Consider the following 21,663-nt stretch of genomic DNA (forward strand, 5'->3'; position numbering starts at 1 on the left):
AGCTGGCCTGGGGGTCTGATAGTTTGTATCCATCTTTGAGGGGCTGTCGGGAATACTTCTGTACTGCACATCACTGGGGCTCACTTGTCAGCCTCTTCAAACCCTTTATATATATAATTGTCCCTGTCACTCCTTTGTGGATATGACTGTAGATTGAGGGCCCCAGGGAGCTGGAGCCCGAGGGGGAGCCAGGGATGGGGCAGTTGGGGCAGTGAAACCCTGTGGATTAGGATGATATCTACAGAGGGACACAGGACATGCTACCTGGAAACGCTGCTTCCCCCACATGTAGACAGCTGCCCAGTAATTGCTGTCTGTCTCCCTTAAGTGGGCAGCTTTTCTGTTGGGGAATTTCAGAACGCTGTCTGGGATCCAGGAAGCTGGCCTGTGCTGGGGACATGCCTGTTGGAGTGATAAGAAGTTGAAACAAAGCTGGTGAGCCTCTACCTGAGTCTGAGTCCATCAAGGGTCCTGGACCCTACCCATCAGGTCAGAGGTTAGAGGTAGGAGAGGCTGCCTGGGCCACAGAGAAGAGCCCAGGGACTAGGTCCTGTCTGGAGAGGAGCTGAGAGAAAGACGGGGCAGAGGGACACAGACCTCACTGATGTCAAATATCCAGTAAGGGCCAACACACAAGGGAAAGGAAGTCTGATGTTGCTAGAGGCCAGGACAGGGGCACTGGGGAGCCATTTCTTGCAGGAGTGTGGCTCTGCAGACAGTCCCTACTTAGAACAGATGAACTCGTGATTCCTCAGGTGACCCACGGTGCAGGAACAGGGTGCTTTCAGAAGCCATGCTTTATAGTTTGAATCCTGCTCTTTTCTGGGCTGGTGGCATGTGGACCATACTCTCTCCCAGCAGCTTCTCCCAACCACAGGACCCAGCCAGCTTGAGTCTCGAGAGGGGCCACGTACAGTCCATAAAATAAGCCTGTGAGTGGTATTCCCAAGCTGGTCAGTACTTGACATGAAGCACACTCACAAGGGAGGACCAGGGAAGCTCAACTGGGATGATTGGTGGTATTTTAGTGCCCTTCCCCAAGTTAGTTTTGTCTCAAATTCACAATTTTACCGTCTCATTCTACCAAGAGCTAGAATGACAGGTGTGTGCCATCACTCCTGGTGTTTGTATGTGTGTAAATGTGCACGCACACATGTGTGTGTGTGCATGCATGCATGCATATGGTTGTGTGTGTGAATCTCAAACACAGGGTCTCTCACTTGCTAGGCAGGTACTCCACCACTGTCGGTATCCACAGCCCTACCTTCCCTCTTAAATGTTCACTGTCCCCTGCCTGTTCTCTTGAATGTCCACTGTCCCCTGCACATCCTCTTGAATGTCCACTGTTGTGTCCTCAGCCCCTGCCCTAGAGAAGGTACTTCTACCTGGACAGAGATGGGTGACATGAGGCTGCCATTCTGGGGACCAAGGAAAGAATGGGCACACTCCAGTGGCATCCGATCCAATGGCTGTGCCTGGGCCACCTGGGATCTGTAGTGGACAGATCTGTGTGCCCCGCAGCCCCACTCCATGGGGAGGACATTAGCCAGTCCCTTCTTGCCTCTTCCCACAGTAATGGGTTTGCCCAGGGTGGCTTTGCAGATTTGGAGGTCGAGGTCATGTTGTGGAAGATAATGAAAAGGCGTCAGTCCTAGCCCACGTCCATTGACAGATGGTGGCATTCCCAGGACTCGGGCACTGAGATGAGACAGCACCGCACATGGCTGGTGAGCGTCCAGATCCATTTAAAGGCGGCGTGCTGCGGAACAACCGCAGCTGCTGCGATGAATCAAGGCCTGAGTCTGTGCTATGTTCTAGTTTTGAACCAAAAGCTTCCACAGTGCCAGCCCAGGCCACAGAGTGCTGGGCTCTGCAGGGAGGGTTCCACTGACTTTTGTCTCATTTCCTCCCACCAGTGGTTTCCTCCACACATAGCAGCATGGAGTAGAAATGTGAAGTTGCTTAATAGATTCAGAGAGACCAAAGGCAGGGACCCCAGGTTCAGCGGTAGCTGAAGACCCGCTAGGTAGCAACTGTTACAGCTCCACTTGGGGCTGGCTTGATCCTTGCTCTCCTAGTACAGCCATGTCCTGACTCCAGAGGATCCCTGTCATCTGCCTGTGTCGCATGATATCAGTGATCATGTATAAATTGTGAACTGGGAGAACCCTTGCTTAGCATGCATAAGACCCTGAGTTTAGTCCTCTGTCCTATGAAATCAATCAACCAGTCAGTTAATGTATGCATGCATGTGTGTGTGCGCGCACGCGCGCACACACACACACCCCTGCTTAGACTCAGTTTGCTTCCTTTTTCTAAGGACCTCCTAGCTACCTGGCTTTACTCATGGTGTGTCAGCTCTGCACATATACACAGCGAGCGAGGCCACTCCAGGAATAAATAGCAGCTGGTTCAGCGTGAGTGGGCTTCTGCTGTGTTCTGGAAGAGACCGCCGTCTCAAATTGGGCGTAGCATATATGATTCATTTGAAGCTGGGTTTAAAAGCATCTAAATGGGCTCCTTGCCATTTACAACAGGTTCAGTGAAAACCAGAGAATCCTGGGCTTCTAAGCTTGGGTGTAATTATTTAGGTATCCTTCCCATGGTTTTAAAACTTCTTTGGCTCGTGGATCTCCTCACCACATCATTGACTCCTTGGTGCGTGCGTGCATGCGTGCGTGCGTGCGTGCGTGCATGCGTGTGTGTGTGTGCGTGTGTGTGTGTGTGTGTGTGTGAGAGAGAGAGAGAGAGAGAGAGAGAGAGAGAGAGAGAGAGAGAGAACTGGAGACTGAACCGACATGCTTGCTTTTGGCTTTCATGCACCCTCCCTTGCCTCTGCATCATGGCCTCTGGGGCTGGCTTAGGGCCATGTGTGCCTTTGGCTGCCCTGGTGACACTCTTCTCATTATAACCATGAAGAGACACATTCTGTCCTCATGTGCATTGTCATGCTGGTACAATGGTAGCATGGTTGTGGCCACAGTAGGTGTATGTGGTGTCTACCCTGGGGAGGGCACCCATGGGCCACCCCTCCTGACAACAGAGCTCTTGATTAGTTGGTGAGTGTTCAGATGAGCACCGTGACTCTGAGGTCCCAACTGCTGCAGGAACCCAGATTGGGAATGAGCTATCCTTAGAACAGTGAGGAGCAGGGTCAGAAGAATTTCGTCTTTCCTTTATTCACTTGGCAACTCTTTATATGGCTGTCTGCTTCATAGTTCTACACCCAGTGACTCTCAGTTATACACCAGTGACTCTCTCCTGTGTAGTTATACACCAGTGACTATCCACTGTGTAGTTATACACCAGTGACTCTCCCCTGTGTAGTTATACACCAGTGACTATCCGCTGTGTAGTTATACACCAGTGACTCTCCCCTGTGTAGTTATACACCAGTGACTCTCCCCTGTGTAGTTATACACCAGTGACTCTCCCCTGTGTAGTTATACACCAGTGACTATCCACTGTGTAGTTATACACCAGTGACTATCCACTGTGTAGTTATACACCAGTGACTCTCCCCTGTGTAGTTATACACCAGTGACTATCCGCTGTGTAGTTTTACACCCAGTGACTCTCCCCTGTGTAGTTATACACCAGTGACTCTCCCCTGTGTAGTTATACACCAGTGACTATCCGCTGTGTAGTTATACACCAGTGACTATCCACTGTGTAGTTATACACCCAGTGACTATCCAAGGTGTAGTTATACACCAGTGACTCTCCACTGTGTAGTTATACACCAGTGACTATCCCATATGTATCTATACACCCAATGGCTATCTACTACATACTGTTTTGTGGCCTGCCATTGTGCAGGGGATAGGGTACCCTGTGAGCTTGCTACTTAGTGTAGAGTGAGGATCGTATCCTAGTCAATGTGACTGTCTAGCAGCAAGTTCCATGGACTGTCCGGTATCTGTGTTGCTCTGCAAGCATGCGTGCGGGGCTGGACACGTCTGAACTGTGGCCCAAGGGGTGGACCCAAGGTTTGCACATTTGTGTGATCAAGAGGCATATCCCAAAGATAGATCCCAGCAAGTGCAAAGGCCCCGAGGAGGCTATGAGAGCCTCCAAGGGCTTCAGTATATAGATGCCATGACTAGGGGAGAGAGTGGCCAAGTCAGCTGAAACCTTTTTGTTTGGTTTGGTTTTAAGGAAGGGTCTCATGTAGCCTGGCTGGTCTTATATTCCTGATCCTAAATACTGGGATGGCAGGCGTATGTCGCCTTTTATGACTGTAGACACCTTGAGTGCTCAGCAGCTACCTCCTGCAGGTTGAGGACATTGGCCAAAAGGCACCAATCTTGGAGCAGTGGAATCCCACCCCACCCCTCTCCATAGGCTCCCCATCCCATTATAGACCTGTGCTCTTCCGTGTGGTGTCACAGCTGCTTGTGTGTGCATGAATGTGTCACTGTGTGTGTTGGGGTGTATGAGTACATGTATGAGTATATGTGTTCTTTAATAAGCATGTGCATGAGTGTCTCAGTGTGTGTGTGTCTGCATGCGTTCATGCATGAGTATGTGTTCATGAATGTGTGTGCCTAAGTGCATCCCACACGAAACCATGAGTTCCACGGTGGTAGGGGGTCTCTGGTTTATATCAGTGCATAAGCAGGTGCTCTGTAATGTATCTGGGGAGCAGGGGAGGTATTTACTGAGCACCTGTGTGGATCCAGCACTCTGCATGCCATGCATGAATATATAAGGCTGACAGACGTGCGAGGCTAAGAGCTGGAGTTGACGCCAGCGGATGCAGTTGGAACCCGAAAGCTTTTGCACCGTCTGCGCGGAAGGAACTCCGGAACCAAGCTGTCTTTCTGTGTCTCCCCAGCCCTGCAGAGACAGCCTGTGGGCACAGCCTTCTTCTCCCTGCTGCTTCTGCCGTGGGCACGAGTGGATGGCCCATTCACCATGAACTGTGACCCCTGCCCCGGCATTCCTAGGCGGTCCTGTGTCCCTCGCTGAGGATCTGACAGCCTGGGTAAGTTGGTATTGAGCTGGGGGCTGGGTGTTTGGAAGGTTAGGTTTCCGGGGAATTTTCTGTCTGTCCATTGTGCGCTGTCCTGGCTGGGTGCTAGTTATAGAATGAGACTTAGGCCACCTGAAGTGAGCATCCCTGGGCACTGTTCAGATGGAAGATGCTAGGCTCTTCTCCCAGATCTGCATTCTGCTCCCACCTGAGTGGAGACAATGTTCTCCTTGGCTTGGGGAGCTGGAATCTGTTAGCCCATGGGGTGTGTGATGGAGAGAAAAATGTCCAAATCTGTCTGTCTTCATTTCTTACAGTGCAGGAACCACACAAGGCCTGGGAGGTTCCTGGTTAATCAGGACACTGTCTCCCTTCTGAGCACATGGAGGCGCAGGGCCATCTCTGGGGCTGTTAGGAAGGGATGGCTTTCATAGCAGAATCAGGGTGGGTCATGAGCAGGGAGGTTTGTATGATGCTTTTTTAGGGTGAGAAAGACATAAAACGCTGCATTTTAAAGGGGCAGGGCTGAAACTCAGTGGAGAGGCCTGCCCTGTGGTCAGAGCACCTGGTGGGTGGAGGCAAGAGGTCAGCCTTGGCTGCCTGAGACCCTGGCTCAAAAAGCAACAGCAACAACAAAAGGCAAGGCATGATGGGCCATTATGGGGGAGGTGTGGTTCTAGCTGAGTGAAACCAGTTGGGGACTTCTCTGGGCCCATTTTCTTCCACTCTACGAAGCACATAGTCAGTCCATCATCCCCACCTCTCTCAGTTGCTGGAGGATTTGGGGGTTCCCGCCTGAGAGCAGATCTCAAAGCTGACCAGCCTGCAGGGTGGACGGGCACACGGGTGGAGTACCAGGTGCACCTGGCGCAGCTAGGCCTCTCACAATAAGCCCTCTTCCCAACCACTGCGGAACTCCTCTTGTTAAGACTGTAAGGGGCTGGACCTGGCTCGCATGGAGCATGTGCAGCTTGGGAAGCCCTGGGTTCCATTCTCACCCCTGCAAAACCAAAACAAGCAAGGAAGCCGAAATAAAAAGTTGTTCAATAGCAAGACCAACAGCAAATAGACAACATAGGGCGGGTGAAAATAGCAAAATAAAACAAAACCCAAGGACGTGAGAGTGGGGGAGGGGCAGCCGACTAGGCTCCATGAGCGCTCTCCAGCAGTGTTCTCAGGGCCTCCTGCTTTGGGTGGCTGTGTGAGCGGAGGGTGGTCACTTACCTTCTCTGTGCCGAGTCCACTGAAGCCGAACTCCAGACTGAGCCAGGCAAGGCCTCAGATCGTGGGGCTTTGCCTGACCCCTCTGAATAGGAGGTCGCTGTCTGTGCCTTTCCAGGCCCCAGGAAAATGGCAGTGCATCTGAAATTTGCCCAGTGAGATCAGGATTTGGGGCTCTGGGTCTAAGGTCTCTCTGTCTCTCACTCAGTCTCACAAATACTCTTTGCTAAATTTACTGGGTTTTTTTTTTTTTTCAGTTGCTTCCTCATATCTGATGTGCTTAATCCTCATGGAGCTACATCCGTAACCATGGTGACGCGGGTCGAAGTTGGCTCTATTGCATCCCTGAGGGCGGGGCCTGGCCTCGGTGACATCAGCAGGGAGAAAGCCCTGAAGAGAACATACTTTGGCCGGACTGGGGATGCCCCTGGGGCCCCCTCCACTAGAGTCCTGAGTACAGAAAGCCCCCTGCGGACCCACCTGTTCCCTCTGCCCCTTGCTCCCAAGCCTTTCCTTAAGGAGCAGGTCCTCGAGAAAAAGACTCCTGTCACATCTTCGTGGGCTGGTGCCACCCAGTCCTGTCCTTCAGCTGAGATCGACATGAGAGAGGCTAAAGAAGACGTGGCTAAAAGGATGCCGGGCTTAGCCGAACAGGAGGCAGGCAGAGGAGTGGCCCTGCCAAATGGCCCACCTGTATCTAACAAGGCCACCTTCCTGAAGTCTGGCCCCAGCACCGTGGGCCTCTTTGAAACGAACAAACCCGGACTCAACCTGGGCAGAGGAACTAGTGAGGGGAGCCGGGAGGCCAGCTCCCGCACAGCCCAGGCATCTCCCTTAAGTGCCAGGCCTGAGGTGGCCGCCAAGCCTGCCCTCCCAGCTCGAAAGCCCCCAGTGACTCTGCCCCGACCCACTTCCCTGTCAAAGGACGCTGGGTCTGACGTGTCCCAGAAGTTGGCAGGCCAAGCCCAACCTTTGCCAAAGGCCCACAGTGCGGAGGACCCTACTGGCCGGGCTCCAGAGGCCAAGTCCCATCCGAAGAGACGTCCCATGTCAGCAGTGTTCAGCGAGTACCAGCCGCCCCCAAAGCCAGGCCCAGGTGGAGTGGCAGTCACGGGCAAGGTCCCCCCTGTCCCTCCGGAGAAGACGTGGGTGAGGAAACCCAGGCCTCTGTCTGTGGACCTGACTGCTGTGTTTGAGAGCAGAGAGACACTGCTGAGGAAGGTGCCCGGTGTGCAGAATCCAGTAGAGAGCCAGGGCCCAGAGAAGACCTGCGTGCAGCCCAAGGGCAACGCCGAGGGCCCTGTCTGCATGGAGGTCACCCCTCAGGACCCCGACTCAGACTTCCAGGAGGTGGCCGAGAGGCTCCATGTGCGGAGGGAGAGGACCATTCTCAAACAGATCGATACGGACAGCCCTAGGGTTCCCCAGGATGAGGAAGGGCCAGACCAGCAGTCAGAGAAGGAGCCAGGGTCCCCTTTGCCCAGGCCAGGAAGAGGCCTGGGACTGGCTGAGGTCAAGGGTGGAGGGTCTGAGCAGGAGGCTCCTGCAGGGACAGAGAAGAAGTCTGCAGGGACCATCAGGAAGCGTCTCAGCCTGTTTGAGGAAGAGACTGCTGTGGCCTTGGTGGTGGTGTCCGAGCCCTCTCCTGGTTCCCCTGCGTCCCCATCCACAGTGCCAGAGTCGGAGAGAACTGGTGTGAATGTTCAGGCTCGGATCAAAGGCTGGACTGTGGAGAGCACAGGGGCAAAGCCGGAGGTCAGGAGAAGGACATCCCAGGCGCGGCCATTGTCTGTGGATTTGACCAAACCGTAAGTAGATGCCTCAGGCTGCCTCAACACCCACTGGAGAGCCCAGGGCTAGCCCAACACCTGCACACACATCTCATCCATTATCCCGGGGGAGGTGATGGTAGTGATGCCTCTCAGGGTACACAAAGATGAGAAGAAGGTCAGGAAATCCCTGGTGCTGGGCTCAGTTGGTACTCACTGTGAGAGCATAGTGATGGAAATGAGGTTCTTGCTTCACAGGTGTGGGTGAGAAGGTAAGGTGCTGTGGGGAAGCCAGAGTTGGGGAGTCTGGATCAGTTCCAGCTCAGCCTGGTTCTGTGGCTAAGCTATCCCCAGGGTCAGACTGCCCTTTAACTAGAGCAGGCATGGCGTGTGCCTCAGTGGCAGAGTACTCAAACGGCGCTATGCAAGGCCCTGGGTTCTGTCCCTAGCCCCCACTTCTGTCCCCAGCATGCCTTCCCACCCATACACCCGCACGCGCATGCGCGCGCGCACACACACATACACACACACACACAGAGAGAGAGAGAGAGAGAGAGAGAGAGAGAGAGAGAGAGAGAGAGAGAGAGAGAGATTAGGCCTCAGCCTCCATGAATATATTGAAAAACAAATAAACCAATAGAGCCTAGATGACCAGGGCCACCGTCTAACGTAGCCCAGGCTGCCTCAAATTCTCTAGGTAGCTTAGGATGACCTCGAATCCATATCCTGTTGATTCTACCTCCATAGAGCTGGAATTAGAACCAAAATCCTCTCCAGGATCTTTCATCAAAGATTGGGAGAAGACTCTAGAAAGAGTGTGGGCAGTGTTCTCCATGGAGGGATCCTCAGCACAGGAGTCCTGGGGGCACTGAGTGAGCCACTGAGGCTAATGCCGACACTCCATGTGTGCCACACCCCCCACACTCCAGCCTTGTTGTTTCCACTGTGACCATGCTTCCACCAGAGAAGACTCAAGGCCTTGGGAGCTTGGTGCAGCCAGGGGCCAAAGTTAATTTAAGGGTCCAGGATGTGAAACCCGGGTCGTCAGACTTGGCAGCAAATGGCTTTACCCCTGAGCCATTCTTCATCCTGCCCCAGGGATGCTGGTTCACTGGTTTATATGTTGGGAGATTTCGAAAGAGAGATTCCCAGGCTAAGACAGCAGGGATGCCCAGGGTCTCACTGTGCTGTCCGGGTGCCTGTGAGGAGTCACATGATTATGTGACAGATGGGGAAACTGAGTCTCAGATTAGGAACACTCATGCCCTCTCAGCAGTATGGATTGCCTGGTAGGGATCAAGTTCAAATGTTTTGGAACCCCCTCCCCTGTTTCCTTTCTTCTTTCTCTTTATTCCCAAGCCTCCAACCCTGAACCATAAACACTGTATAGACACTTTGTGATTCATGTTCAGGCTCGTACTGCAGAGAACACGATCAGAATGGAAAGATTCGGATCCCCTCCTCCTTCCCCTGTGTAAGTAGGGAAACTGAGGCCCAGAGGGGCGACTGACTAGACACACTGAGAAGCAGAAGCAAGTCTGTGTCCCCACTTTATATGATGACCCACCACCCCCGGGGTCTTGGGTCTCAGGTCTCGTGGCTGCTCCTTGGCAGTGGGTGAGTGTTGTGCCCACAGTTGCTAAGAAGAACCATTAATTATCCCGCCTGGGGCTTCTTCAGTCTTCCCTAAACGCCTTCACAGAGCTATTAGGGTCATGGCTTGCCTCTTATGTCTGCCCTATAAAAGAGGGCGGTAGGCGTTAATTATCCGTGCTTTACAGCTGAGGAAATAGAGGCTCAGGTGAGGCCACAGGCCACCCGGGCTCCCAGGAGGAGGGAGTGGAGCTGGGAGCAGCACCCGGCACCTGCTTCTTCTTCCCGGTGGCGGACTTTTTCCATGCAGATATGCTCTGCCTAAGGTACACCCTTTCCACCAATTCCTTGTGCCTCTGTGATTACAAATGACACCACCTTTCTCAAAGGAAGTTGGGCAGGTGGCCAGGTTTATGCCTTTCTGGGCCCCAAGCTGAAGACAGTATGGGCTTCAGGGAGTCAAGGCTTGTCACTCTGTGAGTAACTCTGTCTTTGTCCCAGGTTCTCACGATCACCTTCCGGCAGTGCTCTGCTGGGTGGCGAGCTCCCTGGGGAGAGGAGAGAAAAGGTAAGTGTGCTGTGCGCTCTGCTAGGAGAAGCTTGGGATCCACCAGGTGCTGGCAAAGGCATCAGAATCTTGTCACCACTGCTGCTGGCATGTTAAAGTCCCTGGCGCGCTGGGGCCGAAGGCTATGCACAGAGGCGCCTGGCAGGCATTGGTTTTATTTTTTTTTCTGTGCAGAAAATTCGAGGGAGCACCATCTTCAGTGGCTTAATTCAAGCGTCAGGGAGGCGGAGGCAGGTGGATGTCTGTGCGCTGGAGGCCACAAGAACTTGGGAGAAACCTTGCCCAGTTCACTCCTTGAGATTCTTTCCCTTCCCCTTGACTCGGTACCCAGTAACAGAAACGGTTCAGGTGTCAAAAGCCATGTTTCTTTGCTCTGGCTCGTAGGACAAAGCTCCCAGTCACGTGGTCACGTAACTGTTTATGGTTGATGCTCTCTCTGGCCTTATTTTTTTCCTTTTGACACATCTTTACTGAGGTGCAAGGGACAGACATGAGAATGTGACCTTAAAGAGCCTGAGCAGCAAACTTCCACCATGTCCTCCCCTCAGCCGCTGCCACTCAAGGTGGCAGACATTTGCACCACACCCAGACACCACCCCTGCCTCTCTGATGTCTCCAGCCTGCCCTTCTCCAGGCAGACCCCCATTAGCTTTCTCTCCATAGAGACTGGTTTCCATTTCTAAGACCTTCAGACCAATTGAGCTGGTGACAGTCACATGCTTGTTTATCTGGCCTTGTCTCTTCCTTCAGACTCACCATGCTCAGGTTGGTCATCTTGTAGCCCTTTTTTATCTCTGTGCTGTACCCATCCAAGAGGTGGACCACAGTGGAATTTGCGATCATTCTTTGGCTGGCACTGGGGTGGTTTCCAGTCTGAGCTATTAGAAAGTCTCTAAGTCTCTCCCTCTCCTTTCCCGCCCCCTCCCCTCTGAGATGTGGTCTCGTGTAGCTCAGGCTGGTCTCAAACTGGCTGTAACTGAGCCCTTGAATTAGCTCTCAAGGGCTAGGATTACAGGTGTGTATCGCCACACCCAGTTTTGTGCCATGCTGGATGTGGAGTCCAGAGCTTTGTGGATCTTGGCAAGGACTCTACTAACTGATCCACATCCCTAGCCCAGTTTGTTTTGTTTTGTTTTGCTTTGCTTTGCTTTGCTTGGGCAAATACCTAGGAGTGGCGTGGCTGGGCCATGCGGCTGCTGGGCTGCTGTGTCAAAAGGGACTTCTGCCATCTCGGAATAATAGACCGAGAGCTTCTTCAAGGCTGTGTCCCTCTCAGTGAGTCCCCAAGGGAAGGAGCTGCCTTGGAAGGGCAGTGATGGCCACTCCATTGGTACCACAGAGGCTGGGGCAGTGCAGCATGGGTCTCGGAAGGCTGGGGCTTAGTAGGGACTGTCCTTAAATCTCAGGGCTTGGCTTGAGGGACATTCGATTTTTCTGTAAATTTTGATTATTCAAAAATTCTCAAGAAAGAAGAGGTTAATAAGCCCTTATTTCATATTTAACCAGGGATCATCTCTATAAGAAATACTATTTGCTGGTTTTTAAAAACTGTGATAAAAGAACAAAATGGGAAGCGTGATGGTAGAGCCTGGGGTTCTCAGCAAAACCTTATCTCCCACATCAGTCAACCGCAGTAAGCCGTCAGCATTGTCCCTGCAAAGTCTGAGAAGCCTGTTTGTCTATACTGTCTACGCTCTTCAGCATTGAGTATTTTAGGGTAGGGTTTGGCTTGGTGGATATAGTGTTTGCTGTGCGAGCCTGGGGACCTGAGTTCGAATCCCACCCCCATGAAAAAGCCAAGTACAGCAGCATACCCACAATTCCAGAGATGAGGCTGTGGAGACGGAGATTCCCCTGGGTCTAAGCTCCAGGTTCAGCGAGAGACCTTGCTAAGTAAGGTGGACAGCAGAGGGAGGTACTTGTTGACCTTTGGTCTCCGTGTATATGCACACACATGGATATGTCCTCACAACACACATTTTATAGTGTCTTGCTGTTTTTTCTTCATTAATTAAACAGTTTAACTTGTTTTTATTACTGTGTGGAGGGGGATCCGTGCGTCACAGCATGTGGTCAGATGCCGCTTTGCAGCGCCCACCCTCTAGCTTCGGTTCTAGCGGTAGAACTCAGGTCACCAGGCCTGGTGGCAGGTGCTTTCCAGGTCGAGCCATCTGACAGACAGTTTGCTGCTTTAACAGGGCAGCCCCTTCATTTGCCTCCCCAGTTCCTGTCCATTTCAAATTCTACTGTTGTCTTCTGTCATTTTTCAGCATACGGAAGGACATGGTTTGGATGGAACCCCCACCACAAAAAGTTCCTGGAAGTCTGGGGTTCCCCAGAAGACTAGGCAGACGGAACCCAAAGATGCCTCTGGCCAGGACCCTGACAAGTGTCAGCGTAAATACTCACCAGGAGACCCAGGCCCTTCTGAAGTCAGTCCAGAAGATGATGGAAGCTTCCAGAAGGTGTGGGCCACGATGTTTGAGCATCATGTGGAGAGACACACAGTGGTTGACCAGGCAGGCCATTGTCTCTCACCTACATCCCCTCATGATGTGACTGACATCCCAGATCCCAAACCCAGGCCTGAGAAAGGCTATTGGCTAGGGAGGGACCCTCCCGGAGTAATAAGCAAGAGAGACAGCTCTAGGTGGTCCAGCCATGCTGATCCAGGGATGCTGGGACGAGCTGTCCTTGTGGATATAGAGCCAATACAGTATCCCACATCTGTCCCTGAGACACAGGCCATGGGAGAAGGGCACAGCAGTCACACTGTCCTGACACATCAAGAAAGTTCCCCTGTGTCCCAGAGGATCCAGCCCAAGTATGACATTGTGCATGCCACAGGGGAGCGAGCGCACAGTGAAGCAGTCTCCAGGGTGCCCGAGGAGAAGGCGGTGACGCTACGCAGTGGCAGACCCCGGCTCTCACTGCAGGGTCGGCAGCTGTCCCAGGAGGTCAGCCCTGCTCACCTGGAATGTGCTCTGCAGGCTCATGGAGGTGCTGTCCAGAGGGCGAGTTCATTATGGGCAGCTCAGGGTCAGGAGGTCAGTGGATCAAAGCTTGACTGTCAACAGTCACAGGATGGATTTGGGGGCAGTTTCCCGCCCTCCAAATGGACAGGAGGGGTCGTGACAAGCTGGCGCAGCGCCTCTGTGGTCGGCAGAGATCTCAATGGACCCAAAATAGGTCCATCCTGGGATCGCTCTTCAAATCCTCCATCCAGGGCCACTGCTGAACCCTGTGACTCCCTAGTACAGGAAAGGCTGAACTCATTGTCTCTGCAGAAAGGTCCCCTTGAAGTAGCCAGTGACGATAACCCAAGGCTGGCCCAGGCAGTCCAGCCTGAAGTCAGAATGCGGAGATCCAACCCTTCAGAGCCAAGGATGGACAGGTGGAGGCGGCGGACTCTGCCACACGATGTGAAGTTCGATGCGTTCAGCCTCCTCTCGCCAGAGAACACTTCCAAAGGGCAACAGAGACCTGCAGATGATGTGATCTCCTCAACCTGTGCCTTAAAGAGACCTCCATTGTCCCACAACCAGGCACAAACTCGGGAACTGACGCCAGGAGCCTCACAAAGTCGGACTTGCCCCATGGAGAAGCCGGGGCCATTAGCTGAACCCAGTGCAACTTTCTTTGCGGTGACTTACCAGATTCCCGATATTCAAAAGGCCAAGAGTGTTGTTAAACCAGGGCCTGAAAATGTGTCGGAACCTCCTAGAAGAACGACTCCCCCTCTGTCACCTCGCTCTTTTACGTCTACTTTGGCGTCTCCTAGCCACGAAGAGCCACGGGCTCCTGCCAGCAGTAAGGGCTGGGCCAAGGGCAGAGAACATGAAGAAGGAAAGGGCCTTCCAAAACACCTGAAGGTCACAGAGCAGCCACCATCTGCTGGGGACAGGATTCTGGATCCTTCTAGGGACAGGATTATTGATGTGGATGCTCTGGGGATTCATCGAGGGTCAGAGGATGAAACTGCGAAGGACAACAGGACCAGGGCATCTTCAGGCGTGGGTGCCCCACAGACCTCCCCGGTCCTAAGGCGCCCCAAAAGTCTCCTGGTCAGAAGGAGGACAGAGGTGATCAGCGAGACATTCCCAGGGAAGGTGAGAGATGGCTACAGGTCTGGCGTCCTCGACATTGATGCTCTGATGGCCGAGTATAAAGAGCAATCAAGCAGAAACCTCAGCAAGGCTCAGGAGCAGAGGGGAAGTCCTCCAGCCGAGCCCAGTGGCTCCCCTCAGGAGAGATCAGGTTGGCCCAAGGAGGTGGAATGGAGACGGAGGAGCCTGAATGAAGCTCCCTGGTCAGACAGTGTTGGAAAAAAAGCAGGGACCTCTGTGAAAGCTCCCCAGTCTCCTGGCCCGATCAAGCAACCAGCAGAGCCCCTAGGGGCAGCCATGACCACCAAGTCTGGCCTGCCACTGTGGGCACCACCACACTCAGCTTCTGGGGAAAACTGTCCCTCACTCTCCCCTGTTCCCGCTGGTTCCAGGAAAAAATCCCCAGGCATTGCTGAGTTGGAAAGCAAGCCCTCCCCCAGGGAGCACCTGGAGGCAAAGAACAGGCAAGGCCCAGCCAAGTCCCAGGAACCAGACAGTGAGGACAGAATCTCCCCCAGGACACCTCCCTCTGACCAGAAGAAAGGGACACCAAAGAAGTCCACTAGTCAGGGAGTGGAGGGTGATGGAGTGCAGTGGGGAACCCCCCCACGTGACTATATGTCACCAGTGTCACCACTGGACATCAAGAGGGCCTGCTCAGAGAAGGGCCCACCAGCCAGGGTCCGGGAGGGTCTGTCGGTCATGCAGGACGCCAGGCAGCGGAGAGGGAAGCCGAGTCTCCCTGCTGAGACACCCAAGGCCACAACGGGACCCTGCCAGAAGGAGGCAAGGAAGCCAGATGGTCCTAAGGTTAGTACACGGTGCTTTTTTCTTGTCATTTTAATTCTGGCTGATGTTTAAGCATCTGTAGCGAGGGTGTAAGGCTCAGCCTTTGTGTGGCTGAGTGGAGGAGGCCTAGGCACTCTGGGGAGTGGCGGAGGATGTAGGAGCAGAGTATTCAGGCAAACCTCCCCGACAGGTAGGTGTGCAGACCCTTCCAGACTCCGTGAAGTTTCTGCTTCCTCCTCTCCTTGTCCTCTCCCCACTTCCCTTTTGCTGGGCAGGGCATGTGAAGATAGTACTTAGCCCCAGCCCTGACCAATTTGTCCTGGGACAGCCTTGAGAAAGTGACATCATTGGCTCAGAGAAATCCACATTTCCAGGTGGATTTTCCTGTCACAAGATGATTTGTTAGAAAACCTTCCCAGCCAAGTTAGTCCCTTGCTCTGTCTGCTTGACCGTGGATTGTGAGTTCAGCACTTGGCCTGGGATGGGGATGAGAGCGAACGCTTTGTGTGAGCAGCGTGGAGTGCCTGTGCTATACCAGCTTCCTTATCATCTTCCCCAGAGCCAGCGGCAAGTACATGAGCTTCCAGAAAGATCTTTGGTGTGTGAATGATTGTAAGAGGCCTACTGGGTTTTACAAGCTGGCTTACCCCAACTCTGGGTTCCCCCAGAGGCAGAAGCCTGTCTTAGGTACCTTAGGTGGTGACCAGAGGGACTGGCTAGGGACTGGGAAGGTGGCAAGGAATTTGATACCAGTGTATGTGCAAATAAAACTTGGTGCCCTGAGAACCTCTGGGAAGCTCATAACATGAGTGAGTTGATGGGGTCAAGGGTCAGAGGGCCCGAAGTATGGATTTTCTACTTCCTCCCATTGTCTTCTAAGCCTGTGTCTGGGGATGTGAGACTCTGCCATTCTGATTGGACAGCAAGGTTGTCTGCACACAGGAGGACGGCTTTACACCAGTTCATGTATCTGTCCTGAGTACTGGGGAGTGGACAAGGTCTGCTACAGGTGTAAAGTAAAACACAAAAAACAGGGCTCAGAGAGACTAAGAAACCTATTACAGGTCACACAGCAAAAGGCAAAGATGCTTGAGCCCAGATCTGGTCAGATGCCTATGAGATGCTGACCACTGTGGTCAAAGCGGGGAGGAAGTCTGAAGCCCTGCGCAGCCCTTGGAGAGAATTTTTTTTGCTTTGGCTGGGTGATGGGGACTTGGAAGTTACATGATGCTCAATGAAGTGCTGGAGGAGTGGTCCAGGAAGGCATCCTGGAGGAGGCATTGAACTCAGTCAGTCCCTGAGGAGACACTGGGATGGCCACAGCAGGGACAGAGACCTGGAAGCTGGAGTAGTCCTTCATAGTCCTTCATAGCCATTGTCTTGTGATTCAGCGGGAGGCAACAGCCTAGCCTGAGCAGTGTTTTCTGCTGTGACAAAATGTCACAGGCTGGACATTCCTGGAGAAGAGAGACTCATTTCCCACAGTTCCAGTACCCAGGGCTGGCTTCTTCCCTTCCGCATTATCCTGTAGTTTCAGGTCACAGTGTCTTTAAAGTAGAGCACAACCCAGGATTGCGGCAAACAGTTTCTCATCCCCAAGCCTGTGGGAGAGGAACCAGGGGGCTAGCCTGGGCAAAGGGGACTGTGAGGAGTGTCGAGGGGGATGTGGCTTCAAACCTGCAGCTCTTCTGGGAGCTCAGGCTTCTAAGTGCCACCTGCAGAACCTTCCATGCTTGCCATGGAACTTCTCCATGTCTCTGGTGCCTCCTGTGCCCACACCGCTCAGGAATGATGGCAGTTCCCAGCCTTGAAGCCCTGCTGTGGGGAGCTGCAGGCTGCGTGCTCCTGTGAGGGGCTCACCTGAGCTGTGCTAGCAGCATGAGGGGGAAGAGCTGTGGAAGGTGACACTTGCTCAGCCCGCCAGCACCTCAGGTCCCGCTGGCAGCTGGCAATGGAGAGCCAGGGCTGCAGAGGGGCCCTGAGTGCCCAGGCCCCGGGAGGGCTGGTTGTCAGGGATCAGCTTTCTCAAGGCTGAGGGATGGAGAGACCAGCTTCCTGTTTCTCCCTTCCTGCTTCTCTCCTGCAGGAAGGCCTTTGTTTGGTTGACTTTGGGGTCAGGGTTTCCTGTAGCACAGGCTGTCCTTCAAGGCCTGACCCTCCTGACCCCTACCTGTGCTTCCTTGAGTCTCTCTGGTTCTTGATCTTAAAGAGCAAAAACAAGCAAAAGAATGAAAATGAAAAGCCAGAGGCCTCAGCTCAGGGCTCTAAACTCTGCAGACCTCCCAGGGCAGAGGGAGCAGGGAGCCTTCCTCTCTGCAGCTGGTGAGGATTTCTGCAGCCTGGGATGGCACTGTATGCCTTAGGAGCTAGAAATATTCCATGGTTGTGTACATACACATCACACACACACATACACATACACATACACAAAAGTGGTGTATTTCTGTTGGGTGCTTAGGCGAATTTCAGCCATCTAGGGAATGTGGGGGTGCAGGAAGCGAGGCTCCTCGCAGAATGCTTGCCTTTCAGGTCTTATGGTGCAGACCCCAAACCCCAGCTACTCAGGAGGCAGGAGAATCAGAAGTGCAGGTCCAGCTGGATGGAACAGGGTGGCTTCTCCCAGCTTGTGAGCCATGCCCCTTAGACACCTTTGGCCATGGCTGCTAGGCAGGTGAGCCTCCATCCCCAGTCCTCTGGGGACATTTTGTTGTCACTCTGGGATGGGTTATCGCTCCATTTAGGCAGAACTCATAGCTTCCATTTGAATCCTCCAGGGAGTGGGGCAGTCCCATGCAGAGTGAGCCAGGGGACATGGGGGATATAGTTAGTGTGAAACATGCCAGTGTTCTGGGGTACTCCTACACTTTGGGGGTGGTTAGTTAAGATGTTTTACTATAGGCACAAGGGTTGAGAACCCGTGCTCAGAGCAAAGGGTGACGTCACATACACGGCCACTCTTCGCAGTGACTGAAGTGGTTCCTCATGGACTGTATCTGGGCTTCCTCCCTGGCGTCTGCACTCTGTGGCTGCTCTGCACTGCTGTCAGACTGCACAGGCGCAGGCGGCGTGTCTGTGCGCTTACTGTGGAGGGTCTTCACATGCAGTCCAGCTACTGATAGACACCAAAGGGTGTTTATAAGGACAGTGTCCCCTCTCTCCCTCTCCTTGCCTCCCTCTCTGCCTTTCCCTTCTCTCTCTTCCTCCGTCCCTCCCTCCCCCATTTCTTCCTCTCCCTCCCTGCTGGTGCTAGGGATTGAAACCCAGGGTCTCTGGGGCGTCCTGTGTGCTGGGTGAGCAGCTACCAGGGTGAGCAGCTACCAGGGTGAGTTATTTTCTTTTGACACAGGATGATTCTGTTCTTAGACTGGCCTTTACTCATTCTTTCGCTGGCAAGTCTTGAATTTGCAATGCTCCTGCCTCAGGACCCTCCTCTTTCCTCCCCTCCCCTCCCTTCCTTCTCCTTCCCTCCTCTTTCTTCTCTTCCTTCCCCTCCCCTCCCCTCCCCTCCCCCCCCCCGTCCCTCCCCTTCCCTTCTTTCCAGTAAGCTGAGGCTACTGGTCTTCTCTCTCCTCTCTTCCCCTCCCCTTTCCTTTCCTTCCCTCCCCTCCCTTCCCTTCTTTCTCCTTCCCTCCCCTCCCTTTTCCTCCAGTAAGCTGAGGTTACTGGCCTTCTCTCTCCTTTCCTCCCCTTTCCTTCCCTCTTCTCCCTTCCCTTTCCCTCCCCTCTCCCCCTCCCCTCCACTCCAGTAGCTGAGGTTACTGGCCTTCCCTCTCTTCCCTTCCCCTCCCCTCCTTTACTCTCCCTCCCCCTCCCTTCTAGTAGCTGAGGTTACTGGCCTCTGTTCCCCTCCCCTCCTGTCCCCTCCCCCCAATCCCCTCCCCTCTCTTTCCCTCTGGTAGCTGAGATTACCTCCAGGCCCAGCTCTCTTTTTTACTTAGCAAACATTTATGAAAATTCTGTCCCAGGCCAGGTGATAGTATTTCATTTACTTTAATGGTTTAATTTGGCTCACAAGTGTGCTTTCCAGAGGTGAAGGCTGACCCCTCCCCAGCCACATCTTTTCCCTCCACTCCCAGGAATGGCTTGGGTTCTTTTATGACCCCCATTGTTTTGTGACTGCTTTCAGAGACCACGGGGATGAGGAAGTTTAGTCTGGTGTTTTCATCCCTTCCTGTGGGAGAGAGTGGCATTTGGTGAGAATCCAGTGTGGCATCCAGGCCTGGCCCCATCCCAGAACAGTTAGGCTGAAGTCTCTGGGGTGGAGTTGACTTGGTTTGAAGCTCCCTGAGGTGTGGGGTTGAGAGCTCTGCTGACCTCACAGCTTTTAAAATCCAATCCGGCGTGGGCAAGCTTGAGGGCCCAAGTTCAATTCCCTTTAATGGAAGGCGAGAACTGACTGTACAGAGCTCTGCTCTGGACATGGAAACAGGAAGGGGCTGGTGGGGTGACTCATAAGGTGAGCCTGGGGACCTGGAGTTGATCCTTGCAACCCTTGGAAAGGTGGAGGGAGAGGATGGACTCCTGACCCCACACACACCCATGGCACACATGCCCCCACCCTCTCATATCATATCCACGCAGTAATAATAAATGCACGTTAAAAAATCATATAATGCCTTTTAGAGCTTGGGCTTCTGCTCAGTGTTCATGGAGCAAATGTGCTGGTCAGGCAGGGTGACATGTGTCTGGGTCATCTTCCAGAGTTCCGCCTGGGCTGCGTATGACCCCTTCTCAGAAAAGGTCCTTGGGAAGATAAAATGTGGTATAGCCCTATAGTGGAATAGTATTCAGTTATAAAAAAGGAATGTTTCAGCCAGGCATGGTGAGGCATGCCTGTTGTACCATCATTCTGGTAGCTGAGGCAGGAGGATGGCAGGAGAGGAATAGAAGAAGCCATATTTGAAGCTGCTCGCTGCTCAGGTGGCGTGGCAGGTACTGTTTGTGTGTTATTTAGTTTAAATTAGATTCAGATCTGATGTCTCTGTTGCCCTGGCCGTGTCCAAGCTTGCGTGATTGCTTTGGTCCCGTAGAACATTCTAGTGACTGCCCAGGTACCAGCAACCTGAAGCCAGTGAGCAAGTGAAGCCAGGTCCTGGCAGGCAGAAGGTAGTGCTGGGATGGTGGGGAACTGTCTGGAAAGGAGCCATCTGAATGACCAGACAGACCTAGGCCATCCAGGATCTGGGCAGGAGGTGGGAGCTATGGTACAGACGCCCAGCTCAGGCGGGCTTGTCCTGGGGACCCAGGGCAGCCTTGCGGGAGGGTGTGTTTCATCCGTGTTCTTTCAGACACAGTCCTTGTCACCCCAGGAAGTCCTGCATTTTATAAGCCCCCCTCATCTGCCTGTCGTCTGGGCAAGCCGAGGACTTGGTAGCCATGGCTCTCCTCTGCTCCTGATGACTCTCCTTAGCCTGGTGTCATTCTGTTGCTCACTTGGCTGTTGGTATAATTCTTTGGAGTAATTACTGTTTGGATCCTGCTTTATTTTCCATTGACTTGTTTCCTTGTTGTTGAGTTGCCGTTGCTCTTTATATGTTGTGGGAATAAGATGGCTGACACCTCTCTTCCTGTCTATGGGTGGATTCTTCACTGTCGTCATGGTGTTCTTTAAGCACACGTGTTTTTGGGTTGACCAAGTCCTTTTCTCCTTGTTACTTGTGTTTTTGTGCAGTGTCTTGAAAGCCACTGGCTAATACGAGGCTTGTTCCCTTTTACGTTTTCTGCTTTCAGCTTCTCCATTAAGATCTTGTTCTCTTTTGCCCTAGTTTTGGTCCAGAGTTTGGTTTGTTTGTTTTTGTTTTCTTTTTGTTTGTTTGTTGTATAGGAATTTACTTAATTTTTACCATGGCAAGAGTTTGGTGTGTAATCCACCCATAGAGCATCCTTCAGTAGCTGCACTCATGTCCAGGGCTGCCACAGGAGCCTTTAATTTCAGGACACAGGGTCTGTTTGAAGATAAAAAAGTATCAGCCTGGAACTCTTTGCCGTTCCTCATCTCAGTTCGGTACATTTTATACTTTTCATCAGGTATTGAGGTTCTTACACCGTAGTCTAGATTGGCCTTCAAGACCGGCACCAACAGGCTGGACTGTCATGTAGGTGGGATTTATTTAATGCCACTGGGGCATGGAAATGAGCCCAGCAGAAAGAACACAGAAGCAGAAGAGAAGGCCCAGTGCAGGATTAGGGTGCTCAAGGGATGTGAGCAAGTAGCCAGGAAGAGACAGCAGGCCAAGGGAGGTCTAGGGAGTCAAGAATAGGGATGAGGGGCAGGGGCTAGCCTCGCCCTTCCTGATGCTGTGTGTCATTAACCTGCCCCTCTGGGCCTGCTGGCTTATCTGTGTAGAGAGTGGCAGGTAGCACTTTCTGGACTCCTGGGTGTGCTAGGCTGTGATAGGTTCCCCAGTGTGTAGCTGAGAGGAATTCAGACTACATGTCCTCGGTGAAGATGTTCAAAATAGGACCACACGATCAACATGGGCAGTGACTGGCTTGCAAACTGGAGGCCCAGTGGGCCAGGCCCATGAACCAGGCATGCCGCCCCCTGGTGGCTGGACCATGTCGTGCAGGTTCTGTTTCCCCTTGAAGCTGTTAATATTGTTTGTTCCCACATGGTTGAGGTCATGCAGCTGTGAAATGGGC

The 21,663-nt window shown here is 53.0% G+C and overlaps 1 protein-coding gene across 2 annotated transcripts in view; it reads left to right on the forward strand.

Moving 5' to 3' along the window:
• Kiaa1671 (KIAA1671 ortholog) overlaps positions 1-21,663 on the forward strand; it is a 139,746-nt gene that overhangs the window by 27,846 nt on the left and 90,237 nt on the right. The window contains exons 2-5 of one of the 2 annotated variants that reach the window (XM_057763909.1): positions 4,838-4,987; positions 6,454-8,004; positions 10,060-10,126; positions 12,397-15,042. In XM_057763909.1, the coding sequence (XP_057619892.1) occupies positions 6,506-8,004; positions 10,060-10,126; positions 12,397-15,042 (4,212 nt within the window). In that variant the 5' untranslated portion in view covers positions 4,838-4,987; positions 6,454-6,505. Of the gene's footprint in view, positions 1-4,590; positions 4,988-6,453; positions 8,005-10,059; positions 10,127-12,396; positions 15,043-21,663 lie in introns of those variants that run through there. The other variant, XM_057763910.1, reaches the window with a different exon arrangement.

The sequence above is a fragment of the Chionomys nivalis genome, chromosome 3, assembly GCF_950005125.1.
Source record: "Chionomys nivalis chromosome 3, mChiNiv1.1, whole genome shotgun sequence".
NCBI lineage: Eukaryota > Metazoa > Chordata > Mammalia > Rodentia > Cricetidae > Chionomys > Chionomys nivalis.